This window comes from Scomber japonicus, chromosome 22, assembly GCF_027409825.1.
Source record: "Scomber japonicus isolate fScoJap1 chromosome 22, fScoJap1.pri, whole genome shotgun sequence".
NCBI classification, from domain to species: domain Eukaryota; kingdom Metazoa; phylum Chordata; class Actinopteri; order Scombriformes; family Scombridae; genus Scomber; species Scomber japonicus.
In genome coordinates, this window is record NC_070599.1 from 10,318,634 (window position 1) to 10,332,994 (window position 14,361).

General features: G+C 38.5%; 2 protein-coding genes across 2 annotated transcripts in view; both read left to right on the forward strand.

Annotated features, from left to right (window-relative positions):
* Nucleotides 1-14,361, forward strand: part of ppp1r14bb (protein phosphatase 1, regulatory (inhibitor) subunit 14Bb) — a 244,621-nt gene that overhangs the window by 78,726 nt on the left and 151,534 nt on the right. The window lies entirely within an intron of this gene.
* On the forward strand, nucleotides 597-6,713 carry slc3a2a (solute carrier family 3 member 2a). The gene is made up of 11 exons (XM_053342921.1): nucleotides 597-709; nucleotides 1,838-2,042; nucleotides 2,166-2,350; nucleotides 3,293-3,466; nucleotides 3,630-3,724; nucleotides 3,842-3,978; nucleotides 4,577-4,686; nucleotides 5,094-5,293; nucleotides 5,389-5,463; nucleotides 5,577-5,796; nucleotides 5,956-6,713. Exons 2-11 carry the CDS (start codon nucleotides 1,846-1,848, stop codon nucleotides 6,093-6,095), a joined length of 1,533 nt encoding a protein of 510 aa, XP_053198896.1. The 5' UTR covers nucleotides 597-709; nucleotides 1,838-1,845; the 3' UTR covers nucleotides 6,096-6,713.

A 14,361-nucleotide genomic window follows, 5' to 3' on the forward strand; every position in this document is an offset into this window, starting at 1 on the left:
AGACACAACAATCATGAGCATGTACTGAACATACTGTACTGGTAAATGATACTTAGGCCTACAGTTAAGTTTAGTTTAGTTTAGTTTAGTCATTTTCAACTAATATAGCTCAAAATAAGATCTTAAGTTAACATTTTTGAAGCAGTGAAAAATCAAACCAAATGTATAGGCCTACTGACTGAAAAAGTGAAAAGTTTATTACACCAACATTCATTATTTTGTACAGATCCAATAAAGATGATTGCACTTAAAAAATAGAGAAGAAAACAGGAAAGAAGGAACATAAGAGAAGGGCTATCTCTATACATGTTTATGTTTTATGTATATGTATTTTTTATACCCAGAAGTCCCACACAAAATTGATAGGCTATACACATGAGTATTCATACTTTAGTTTTATATGTGTTAATCATGTTATTTTAAGCAGAGCATATACATTGTATTTCCTACATGAACAAGAGTGCTTATAGGGGAAAAGGATGTAATCTAATGTGTGTTTGTCTGTTTGTTTGTGTGTTCTGCTTTTCTGGGGATACGAGACAGACAGAGATAGAGGCAGGGTGAGATTAGTGATCCTCCCTCTGTAGGCGGAGAGAGAGAAACAGGCAGCTACAAATACGATCGAGCCTCTGTGTAATGAGATTAGAAGAGACCGAGGACTGACAAAGAATAAAGAGAACCACACGGATTTATATACTGCTTTCAACAGGTAATGTTTCTTATATCTCACTGGATTTACAGCCATTGAAGAATATGTTAAACACGTCTTATTTTAGTGTGTGTTTTAGACGTAAAGGAAAATACAACTCAATGCCTCGTGCCTGTGCGTAAAGTCTGACGTAAACTAGTCTCCATGTCATCATTTGTGACACGGGACTCATTTCATCAAACTTTTCGGCGTTGGTCCAAGTCGATGTGTTAGACTGGAGCTGAAGTTTATTCCACACACGAATTTAATATTTCAGTTTATACGATTAAAACACATTTTTAAACAAATATTTAAAGAACCAGTCAAATAACAATAGCCTATCATCAACCGCTCACGTTACAATAGTCTTCCGGTGCACTAATAATAATGATACATAGTACAATGAATCGTAGCAATTGTCTACAACTGGCTGCAAAACAAAATACTTAATTAGAAATAAATACTTAAATCAGACGTAATTTCTAAACGATTTAATAAGTTATTGTGAAGGTTAGGTTGTTTGCCTTGATTACGCCGTTAATTTGGTCTAAACGGTAACTTTCGCGAGATTTGTGAGCGTTGTATAAAATAATTGTGTTAAATGAAGTGTGGTTAATATCTGGTTAGTTTAAGGAACAAAAAAACAAAACAAAAGTCTTTGTCAGGCACCTGTAAAGACCATGAATTGAGGTTAAGTGTTAACTCTCGCGAGATTTGCGGCGGGATCTGGGATTACCATGTAGTCCTGCAACCATCAGGCGCGATTTCATCAGACATGTACCGAGCACACCGGTAGTAGTAACGCACCTTTCCAAGAATTGTGTCAATAGGCCTAGTTTTAATGTTTTATTACTGAAACAAATGTTATGAATGTAAAATGCTATAAAGTGTTTAATTATATCGGGTTGTATTAATTTTCCTTCGTCTTAGGTTTTCCTCCGCCGTTAAAGATGTTTGCAACTTTTAAAGTTACCTAGCAACTCCATCACAAATTAAAACTTTTGTATGAGTTTCTCTGAATAGTAGTTTTTTGTGTTCAGGGCCCAACACTCTGACCTAGAGAGGAGACGAGGTCAAACTAACTTGACAATGTGTAATTTTCTTCTTTTATCCAACCCCCCTGTTTCTCAATCTCTATCAAACTAACAGAATCCACCATGGATAAAAACGCTGAGATTGACATGAAAGATGTAGAGCTCAATGAGCTGGACCCTGAGAAGCAGCCCATGACAGGGGACGTCCAGGCTGTTGGTGGAGAGAAAAATGGCAGCGTCAAGCTGAAGGTCCCTGAGGAGGAGGTCACATTCACCGGCCTGTCTAAAGAGGAGCTGATGAAGGTTGCTGGCACTCCAGGGTAAGCTGCTGGTCAACACTTCCTAAAAACACACATCTGATACAAGTCTTGTGTTTTTATGTGGCATAAAATCAACAGTCATCTTTAACATTTTCTCCCCTGCTGTTATTCATGTCTATTTAGATGGGTGAGGACGCGTTGGGTGCTTCTTGTCCTGTTTTGGCTGGGCTGGGTGGGCATGCTGGCTGGAGCAATAGTGATCATAGTTCAGGCCCCTCGCTGCAAACCCATCCCTGAGATGAACTGGTGGAACCAAGGACCTCTGTACCAGATATCTAACTTCATGTCCTTCTCTGGTGGAATGGCAGGTAGAGTATAGACTATTGCTTTTGTTCCTAACGCCCTGTCTTGCTGCTGTTTCCATGCTCATCTTTATTTATACTGTTGTGGTCCTTATGCAGAAAACTCAAAGCAAAACAACTTTAAGTGATTTTTTTTTTTTTTTTTTTTTACAAAGTGCTCTGGTCTTGCTGTGGTAGCCCACACTTATTCACAAGTCTTGTGACTAGGTCTATGGTTTCCTTAGTTCTGCTTGGCTTGTTACAGCCGGCTTGATACTGAAGTGCTGACTAGGTGGATACTGAGTGACTCAAAGTCTAAAGGACGCAAAAAACTACGAGTCATTTCTTTCACATCTTGATTACTCCGATTAGAGGTTAAGGTTGAGCAACTCTGTACAGTTTTTTATGTGTTGAAGATATATATGTTTTTAGATTTTTTCTTTTAGGCTTATATTTTCATCAAATGCTACTTAAAGAGACTGTCATAATTATTCAGCTTCATTTTCATTAGTTTTTTAAACCATATAGGTTTTCTTTTTTTAAGAGGCAGAGAGGGAGGACTGGTTGTACTGCTGTTAAAGTGAATTACTAGGGTGCACTCGGGTTTCCAACAGGCCCTGGGCAAAATTCCAAAAACCGCACGTGACTTGGTGCTGTTTTCACATAAAGGACCTCCTTGTACTCAGACTTCACATGGCCAGCAGAGGGTGTAGGGAGGGGAGGGGGGTTTATTCACATGCTCTTGCCTTGAGTCAATACCTAGCAGAAAAGAGCAGCAGTATTCACCCCTAAGTTTCCTTTTCTTTTTTTTTCCTAAACCATTGAAATTTCTCCAACCTTCTGTCCTCTCCTCCTTACTCTTTGACCCTGATACCTTTTCACATATCTGTTCCTGTTGTCTTTCCCCAGTGTGAAATTCCCACATGCATGACATTTCATTCTACTCTCTTTTCTCTCTATTGTCACTAGATGCTGAGAAAAAGCTGGACGAGATCAACCAGTTGAAGGTGAAAGCTGTGGTTGTGGGCCCTCTTCACACTGTCCAGGCTGATATGCTAGAGACCCTGGATCTGAAAGAGGTCGACCCGACCCATGGAACAAAGCAAGCCCTGGTTGCTGTAATGGAAAAGGCCCACAAGAAGGGTATGTCATATCACACAACTTTTTTTTTTTTTTTTTTTTAAATGAATCAGCAATGTTGGCTCATTCACAGTTACATATGTTATGTTTGCTAGATTTTGTGAGGATTTGGACTGATCAGTTTCAGGTGTTGTAAGCAAACTTCTTCATCTGCATTTCCTCTTAGGTATTTCTGTGGTGCTTGACCTGACTCCAAACTACCTGGGATCTGCTCACTGGTTCCAACAAGACAAACTTACTGAGGTGGTGGAGAGAGTCAAGGTAGGACACAAACCTATATTTACTGCCATCCTTCATTTGCTGACTTTAAATGTGTGAAAGTGAGCTACATCTGCTATGTCATTGGACAGTCGCTAAAGTTCTCATGTTCTCCTCCAGGTTGCAGCAGAGTACTGGCTGAACTTGGGTGTTGATGGCATCAAGATATCTGACTTCCAAGAGGCCTCCTTGTCTCCTGATTGGTCAAAGTTTCAGGCCGCCGTCCAGGGCAACCGCACTGAGGACACTCCAAATAGGTAACAACAGCTGCCACTGTTTGACCTCCTTTGGTTGGGCACAAGTAGATAAATCTGTGCAGGAACACTAATTTGCAAGACTTTTGAATAAATTTAGCTATTTTCCTGCGGACATAGAAAACCATTTTTAAACCAGTTTGTTATTATAGAAGTCCTTGAATGGCAAGTTTTTCGAGTCTAACTGGGTGTGATTTAGTGTGTGGTTTAGGGGAATTTGTTGGACTGAATTGTCTTAGGAAGGTTAGGATGTTATTTTAGAAGCATCAGTAAAAGGCGGAGATAAAAAGCATTCCAGCGCTACAGGGGGCTGTGGGTGGGAGTCAGGGAGAGACAGATCAACAAGGAAGGTTCCCACAGACCAGTGGCGCTGACAATCTAACATGGTAAAGCGACACCCTATGGAGAGTTTGAGGAATGACACAAAATAAGCTTTTAAGTCAGACTTCAACATTTAAAGGAGGTTATTTCAAAATGCAAAATCTATGACTATTATTCCTTTTTTTTCAACTGGCTGAAACAGTATCAGTAGTATAATGTCTTTCCCTGCCTGCTCTGTTGCTCTGTGCTGGGACTAATTTTACCACACTGTTTCTCTCAGGTTGCTGATGGGTGTGGTTGAGGCTAGTACAGCTACAGAAGTGTCAGAGCTTGTCAATACCACAGGCATCGATCTCGTCCTGTCTGACCTGCTCAACAACAACAAAGGAGGTAGGCTTGTTTGTCTTGCCACAGTTGTGTGTTTGTGTGTGTGTGTTTATCTTTTTTATTTTAGATTCTGGCTGCTTTCTGCTATATGATATACAAAATATTGCAATATTTTGAACAGATTACAGTCATTTAGATTTTTCATTCATTATTCTATATATATTTGTATTGAACCACACATCATTCTGTTGATCATAAATGAAACACCCTCCTTCTGCACAGTAAGAAAGCTTATGCTGTTATTTATGCAGTGTTTTTCTACAAAATACCCATCTTCTTATCCCGTTCCTCCATGTTTACTTTCTTAGCGTGTTAATGAAGAACTAACACATGTCAATTCTTGTATAAACACCAACCTGTTGTTGTAAAATGGTGCATCACCTGTGATAATTGGACCTAAATATCTGCAGGTGTTGACTACATCAAGGACATGGATGCTCTTCACACTGTGCAAAGAAATGTGGGCTGGGGTCTCGGTGCTGCCCAACTGGACCAGCTGTCTAAACAGGCAGTTTCTCAGAGCCTGATCCGTCTATACCAGCTCCTGCTGTTCACCATGCCCGGAACCCCGGTGTTTACCTACGGAGACGAGATCGGCCTTAAGTCACAGGTAAGCAAAAAACTAAAACAAACAGGTGTTTTAAATGTTTCAACAACCTTACAACCGTTGAAGAGTGTAACCTCACTCCTATGTTCCCTCATCAGGGTGAAAAATCTCCCGACATGGTTTGGGACCTGCAGGACCCTGCTGAAGGAGCTGTTGTTAATGAGACTGCTGAGGTAAGATTGTGTTTGCATTGAATGTCGGTGTCGACAAATTGAATTGACAAAAATATTTTTACTTATCTTTTGTTTGTTAAAAAAATTAAAATCCTCGTTTCTCACATTTACAGGCTGAGCGGAAAGAGCATGTTGCTGTAAGGAAGTGGTTCAGAACCCTCAGTGAAATGCGGGGCAAAGAGCGCTCTCTCCTCCACGGCGATTACTACTCTCTCCACTCTTCCCCCAACTCCCTCGCTTTCCTCCGTCTGTGGGACCAGAGCGAGAGATACATAACAGCTGTCAACTTGGGAAATAAGTCTGAGACAGTCACATTCAAACTGGCACCTACAGGCAAGTTCAACAGAACTGAAGATATGTCTCAAGATGTTTGATCTCCATCTGTAATTATTCACCATTGTTTAACAGAAGGAGGTCAAAAATCACAGTCTAATACAGTAACAAACAGCAACAGATCCATTTTTTTTAACACCATGTTCTTTTTTCCTGCAGAAGAAGTAAAGTTGCCAGCCACAGCCCTTGTCCATCTGTCAACTGACTCGGCCCTGGAGGCAGAATCCACAGTCAACCTGGATAAACTCGAATTGGCACCGGGACAAGGGGTCTTGCTGAAGTTCCCCTACATGGGCTAAAGATGGCGCCACACAATACAAATGCCACCTGTAGATTTAGACTTGTTTTTAAAAAAGAAAAAAGAAACTAGTCGGTCCTAATTCTGAAGGCATAAGGTGGTATATTCAAAAAAATACAGGACATCCTTTTTTACATCTACGACTTTCTCAGTTTATTTAGACAGAACAGTTCATGAAAAATCTAAATGTTGGCCAGTACATGTTGTTTTTAGTTTTTTATAACGTTTTTTTAGGTTACTTTTGTCAGGAAAAGATGCGGGCCTCTCAGAAATGCACTCCTCAAATGAGCATCTTAGTCTTTTTGTTGTTTTTGTTGACTACCAGTCCATCGTCCACATATGTGACAGACATTCCATTCATGTTCTTGGGGCATTTCTTAAGCAGTCCTTGTGGGGTTTTTATGATGAATTTTAAGAGATTCTGTTGTATTAACAGTTTTGAGGGTTTTTTTTTTGTCACTGAAAGGCATGTATCGCACAGGAAAAACAAGTTAACTTTTGAATATGTGTGACTCTGACTGTGGTTTCAACTTTATTTTAAGAGTGCTATTAAACAAAACTGTTACAAATGACATCAAATCTGTCAACTGAACTGAATAAACAGAAAGTTCTGTACCGACTCCTGCCTACTCCTCATGTTTCCGTGTTTAGAAAGTCCCATTCTTTATGCCAAAGATAATATCAAATGAGACGTTCACTATTTTCAGTACATACAGGTGTGTGTGTGTAAGTGTGTCACAGATGTTAACAGAGGAAGCTCGTCTCTGTATTTTATCATCATCCTCAGATAGGTTTTATAGGCCCATTTTACCCAACTCAAAAAAGTACGTTGTGCACATACGAGTTTCACTAAATGGGTCATACTCCAACACTTATGAGCCCCTTTGTAAAATGTCACATTATAAAGAAATTTAGCACTGAAAATGTCTTTGTTAAATACTAAACAACACCTTCGCCCATGCTAACTTACAGTTTACACCTGTTGAAATACCTCTGATACCACTTTCCTCATAATAGAATGATTCATTGTGGTTTTTGAAATTATTCTACTGAAATTAGTGATTTTGAGAGCAACATTAACTGATACATGAATCAGTGTAACTTTCCATATGTATTTTATGTTCCACAGTTTCTTTCTTATAATTGATCTTGTATAAAAGGTCTGGATTCACTGGGACCCTTTGTGAGAAAAACTGTACACATGTGAAAACCTCAGTTAATTCCTTTCAATTACTGAATGAAGAATGCTATAGAATATATAGATCTTTTAGGGCTGAGTCATGCTCAAATACAGTATATCTACATTAGCCACAAGAGGAACCTGCTATACATACATCTAAAAGATAAAATGATTAAGCAGGTTGTTTTGTTATCAACACCATTTATTTGCTGTTATGTTTCAAATCAAGATTGAGACGTTCTGGCACAATGACACAAGGAGAGCAAAAGCGGGAACAAGAGCACAATTACTGTAAATGATTCAAGCTTTTGTATCTTAATCAGACACACAGTCTCTGCAGTTTTGTCTGTGCTTTGGCTGACAGTAAGTACATAACTACTCCCTTAACCCTGTATGAGCTGGAACTCAGCCTGAGGTTTGCAGTGTCTGCCTTGAGATGAAGGGACGACCCTGCTTTTCATCAATAGAGCTTAAACGCAGTACGCTGCAGTATACTGCACCTATGTAACGCTTTGAGGTCATTACTTTTTACCATATTATCCACATTTTATGCTTCATCACTGCTTATATAGACTAATACATGTCTTAGGGACATATGGTCCTTTATACACCATAATATTTATTTTACAGCTACAGTTTCAGGTCACTGCAAAACATAATTTTACATCCAAAACACACCAACACTTATATTACTACAACACACTATAAGTATTATAGATTGAACTTTCCAGCACCTGGGAAGTAATAATGAGGAAGTAATAATAGTGATAATATTACAATAAAATAACGTGCTGCGTATAGTAAGAATGCATTGTAAAAGAAGCCATTCCGCATAATGAGTGAACTATCTTTTTATTCTTAATAATGTTAATGAAACTTGAATGAAACTCATTTAAAAGTTTTACTTTTTTCAAATGTAAACTTTGACTTTTAGTATAGTCTTTTGAAATTGTATTTACAATTTTCCTTTGTTTAAAGTTAGGAGTACTTCTTTGTCCATGACGTTTAATAACAGAGAATTTAGAAGAGACAAAGATATATAGAGAAAAACTCCTCTCACTATCTTCAAATCACTTTAACAGACGATCAATTACTATTAAATCACCTCTTAGAAAGTACTTTTCTTGAATAAAGTAGTTTTTTCCCTTTAAAGTAACAGTGTCCTATTTATTCATTACACTATTTGCCGTGATTATTGAAAAATATATTGTTTTTGCAAATGTCTCATTGGAATACTTCGTATTGTATTGTTTGACAGTTCCACACCAACTGGTATGACACTAAAAGAAAAGAAAAGAAAAATGTAAAAGAAAAAAAAAACCCTAAAAACATTTATATAATTTTTTATTATTCATATGTTTATAATTTACAAGAGGGGGAACAGATCATTAAAGTCATCTATAGGCATACAGCACATAGGAAGAATCAACATTTATAATATATACATTTATATATTAACTAACATAAATGAACAGTTTGCAATCTAATCTCATCCCATGCTGAAATAAAGTTCTATCGATGGTTTCTGAACAGTTTCGCTCTACTTCCCTGTGTGATGTAATCGATCTCATTCAAAAAAACACCAATATTCAAACCATCCTTTTCACAAAAATGTCAAACAGTCCCTGGAACAGGTGAATCTTGAGGTAATTCTCAGCAGAGTTTCAGGGTCTTGTTACAATACAGAGCCGTCGTGTTGCTGCGGTATCACAGGGGAGGTTTGAAGTTGATGATACCGGGAATCAGAGCTCGTCTCGGCACCTCTCTGCTCACCCCCACGACACTGTGAAACTCAACCACCGTCTCACCCACCGCCATGCACACTCATGACTGACTCTCAGTCTGAGTCTTAAACACACACACACCCTTTACATTACGGTGACATGAAGTTACATGACCTTTAATCGGCTTTCATGGAGCTCTGCGGAGACACGAATTATGTTGAACCACAGTAATCCAACAGCTCTAACATGTCACTTCATGATGGAAAACTGAGTGAAAACAGAATATTGTAAATTCATAAAGCAAGAAAAAACCAAGTCACTCCACCCTATTAACTATTAACACTAACCTAACTATTAATATACCACCCTAGGTACTTATACATGTGGAAAAGCGTGTTTCCAAAGCTCTTGTTGCAGCATATATTCTGATCAGTTACATCACCAAATAATGTTTTAATTTCCAGTGATCAGTGCTTTCATATGTTGCTCCATTAGTAATGGGCTGGGTTAGGGTTAGGGTTAGGGTTTGGAATGGGCTGACAGTGTTTAAACATTTCTATAAAAGTAGGTTCACCACGTTTTGCTCAGTTTCACCAAAACCCTGCTTCATACGGTTTCACACCATTACGAGCTGTTTGCTAATTTGCAGCTTAACTGGCTCATTTTGAGGTTTTGTGTCTCACTCAAGGCCACATCAAGCTTAGTTTTTGAAGAGAGAGACGGACGAATTAACCTTCATGTTTTTGAACCTCAAGTCCTCTCCCTTTGTCTTCCATTCACTATTATCATCAGTCCGTCAGAATAGATAACTTTACTGGAACTACTGTTCATTCTTTTTACAAACGGACTGACCTAGTGGGGAACCCCAAGGCAAAAAGGAGCTGATGGGCATTTACCAACCCCCTATAGCACTTTTGGTCTTTTAACAGCAAAGAAAAACATCAGAACCACCTTCAGTACAGCGTTGGCTAAATGACTTGTCAGGTGTAATCCATGTCGAAAGAATAAAGCATGCTCTGAAGGACAAATTTCAAGATTTTATGTGTGATGTCGTCTTCCTTATTGACTTTCTTGCAGAAGTCAGTTTTATAACTAATTTCGCATCAGACAGCTCTTAGACTAACAGTCTAAAGTGGCTATTGGGCAGGACTGTGTTTTTCTTCCTTTTCTTTTCAAATTTAATTTAATTTATTCACCTTTCTTTCTTTTGATTGCTTTCTCAGCTTGAACAGTCTTCACTGTGTTCTTTATGTGCGCTTGTGGGTTAATTGTGTACTGTGTTCAGCTTTATTTAAAACCAAGGCATATAACACAACCGACTGTGTGAAAAGCTTCAATAATAATACAGCATTAACCCCAATTAATCCCAAGCTCTGTGCATTCTGTGCTGTTTTACTAAGATGCATTATACCAAACTCCAGCCTTGCTTTGTGGTAAATAATTTAAGAATATACAAAATATCACTCAAAGCTGAAATATCAATGTCCTGAAAATCTATTTTGACACAAGTGCATTTTTCATGACAGGGCAGCAGGCCTAACATGAAGATAGCGTTTTTTATTTTTGGTAAATGTGATCATTCGCTTTGTTGCTAAGAGACAATTCTCTGCCTTTTTTGTGCAATATAGAACTTCAGCCAGCAGCCGGTCAGTTTAGCTTAGCATAAAACTGGAAACAGGATGAAACTACTATCCTGGCTCAGTCCAGTTGTGATAAAATCTGCTTACTAATACCTTTAAAGCTCATTAGTTGACACCTCATACAGTGTGTCATTTGTTCATTACATTTGACTATTTCTTAGCTGTGTCTTTCGGAAGTCTTTTTCTTACTGTGACGACAAGAAATACTTCACAGCAGTAATTGACGCTGTGTAAAACCACAAACTGTTGCCTTGGTTTTTGTAGCGTTAGCAAACAAGATATAAGATGATAATTAATGAAGTAGTGAGTAGATTTTGTTACCGTTGGACAGAGTCAGACTAGCTTTTTCAAGCTTTTATGCTAAGCGAGGCTAACAGGCTGTTGGCAGTAGCTTCATATGTACCAAACAAACATAAAAATGGTGTCAATCTTCCCCTCTTATTCTCAGCAAGGAAGCAAAAAATCCCAAACTATTGTCAAACTAAAGTTAAACTATTTCTTTAAGGCCCTTGTTATGTTAAGTGATAGTTTTTTAGAGGTGCATATTCTCAAATAAATGTTGAATAAAATTAGCAATATTGATACTGGCATTTACAGTTTGTTGTGTCTGTTACTTTAAAATGCTCCTTTTATAACCAACCTTGCATATTAAATTGTAAAATTGCCTTATTGTCAGACTCATTAGCATGCATTTATTGACATCTGATCTTTGGTTGTGTATCTGTATTCGGTGCAGCTGATACACAAAAAAACATAAGCTTTCACGAAAGAAACTAGAACCGAGCTGCACCATTGCATTGGACCTGGACTTTCTGGTACAATGGAGCAAAAAGAAAAAAACTCATCCACTCAAAAACTGAGCTCATTTTGTCTTGTGTGAAAATTGACCATTCTGACATCAGACCTCAACTATCTGCAAAGGCATGTCTTCTTTCACCAACCGCTTTTCAGATTAACTTGTTTGGTTATGATGAACATGTAATGTATGTGGTTTTCTTATTGTGTGGGACATTAAGTATGTGTGGCCGTGGCGTGTGTGTGTATGTGTGTGTGTGTGTGTGTGTGTGTGTGTGTGTGTGTGTGTGTGGCCCTTTAAAACTAAAAGAAACCATAAGAGTAAAAGAGGGATTAGAGAGGAGGAAAAAAACCCCACTCAAACTGAAAGTGTGTTTGTGTGTGTGTGTGTGTATGTGTGTGTGTGTGTGTGTGTGTGTGTGTGTGTGTGTATGTGTGTGTGTGTGTATGTGTGTGTGTGTGTGTGTGTGTGTGTGTTTGTGTGTATGTGTGTGTGTGTGTGTGTGTGTGTGTGTGTGTGTGTGTGTGTGTGTGTGTGTGACGATGAAGCGACACACTTCGGTGTTTTTCTTCTGTTTCCAGCATCACTATGACACAGCTCGTAACACACATAGTGGCGTTATGACAAGGTGGATGAAAGGCTGAGAGAGCAACTCAAAGAGCGACAGCGGGCCGATTACCTTTGGTGAAACTACATCTCTCTCTCCCTCTCTTTCTCGCTCTGTCTCTCTCTCCTCCCCCTTCTCATACACATGTCGGCCTACCAGCAGACCATACACACTTGCGTTTGACACTGACACATCTGTCTTCGTAATGACAACTTGACAGGTAAGAATATATTTTGTTACATTTTTTCTTTTAAGAAATAAAAGGAGTATGATTAACAATCCAGGCACCTTACATTAGCAGTATCAGCACCCTATTGAAACACACATGTCCCCCAAGAGGCCTGCTCTTGGCATCATTTGACACATTTTGTTTGTTTTTTTAACTTTATTAACTTAACCTTTGCTCTTGAAATTGTGTTTGAAAGTACAGATTTGAAGGGATGATGAGAAAAATATTACTACAATTTAAGGGTTTGCAATCAGACAGCTGCGATGTATATTGTGCCAAAAAAGGAAAGCGTAAGAAGCTGCTGCCAGTTAAAATCAGGCAAAGATCTGTAATAATTTATGCATTCAGTGCTTTGAGATCGATAATGAACTGTAACACGTCTGGGTTTTTTTAAATTACTGGCTCCAAAATCTGTCAAAAGACTAGGAAAGTGGCATTTCATCTAAGAATGTGCTCATGGAACGTCCATGTACAGAAAATACCTTAGAAAGATGTCTATTGCACAAGTAGATACAAAATCATGACAAAATGTACAGTATGATTTCCCTCTGAGAGCTGAGCCTTGACATTATCTATTTTATTTATTTCATCATTTTTACCCGCACCACATTAGCATTTACACCAAACAGTCTCTTATCACGGAGAGACTTAAAACCATGCAATGACTGTTGAACACTCTGTGGGAGAAATCATGGATATGATAGAAAATACTCATCACCCACATTGAGCTTAAACATGTCCTGCATGGATCCACCAGCAACAGGCCCACATCATATTTGAACCATAGAAGCCATTCATTTCATTCATTTTCTAAGCATTTCGTTTTGATACTACTGTGAATATACACATCGTAGGTTTATGTTGAAACTCTTTAACAGAGGTGATAATATAACCGTGTGGATATTTTGGAGACTGTAGTTTATAATGCAGCTCTATTGTGTTTAATTCTAAATTTTAAATGTGAGGATTAACCCATTGAAATGCACCATCTCATTTTCAAAGAGGGTTTCTAATATTCAGTCTACCCTTGTTGATTTAAGTGGGGTGGACAAAACAGGAGGAGAAGAGTTTGTGTTGTTGTTGCTATTTTTGTCCCTCTCCGATTTTGTGACCTCCTTTGACATCTGCAGACAAAACGGGGGCAACAACCGCTCATGTGTTTTGTACTACGAAGCAAAACTAGTCGTACGTCTGTGCCAGCAAAGGCCCGAAATTCAAAACACATTAAAAGGCTTTTAATGGTCACACCTCGAAATGACAATCACAGCTTGAGAAATCAAAAAAAAGTCAAGTTGTTTCCTTTTGAACAGTGTTCATCTTCTTGTCTAGAACGGCTTAGAATGAGGAAAAGGAAGAGGGGTGCAAAGGGTTGTAGTGCATTTCAGTGATTTCCAGAGACAAAGAAGGAATTCAAGATTACATAAAGTCATATATTCATCATATAGTATTAAGTTAATGGGCCTCCAATATAAAACCCAACATACCAAAAAACAAACTAAGTGTTAACATATGTATTCGCTATCTTTAACTTTATGTGCAGTAGACGCACTTGTGGCAATAGTTAGAGGCCTATAGTGTTTGTAGATAGGTCTACATGAGCTTTACACATTTGGACACTGAAATCTTTTCCTCATTCATTTTTTCAGTGTTCAACCTCTGTTGAGTTGTGTGATCAGAGATCAGAACTCTGACTTTGGCCTGCGTACGGCATAAACTTTGTTGTTTCTCTTCCTTTTGGCTTTGTGTTTGGGGTTGTTGTCTGGCTGGAGAACATTGTGTTTCTCAAGTTTTCCACCAGGATCTCTTGAAATTTTGCATTTAGATCACACTAAATTCTACATCCAACACCAAAAAAGGTTCAGTTATGGTTCCATCAGACCAAAGAACCTTCTACATTTGGTTTCCCACATGCTTTCTGAGAAACACAACTCAGATGTCAGGTGACATTTTTTCAGCAGTGGTTTTCACTTTGCCACTAGCTTTGCCATGAAGCATCCGGAAAACAGTTGTATATATGGTGTCTCCCCTCACAACCATGGAGCCCTGTATCTCCTTAAATGTTATTGCAGGCTTCTTGGCAGCCTCCCTCTC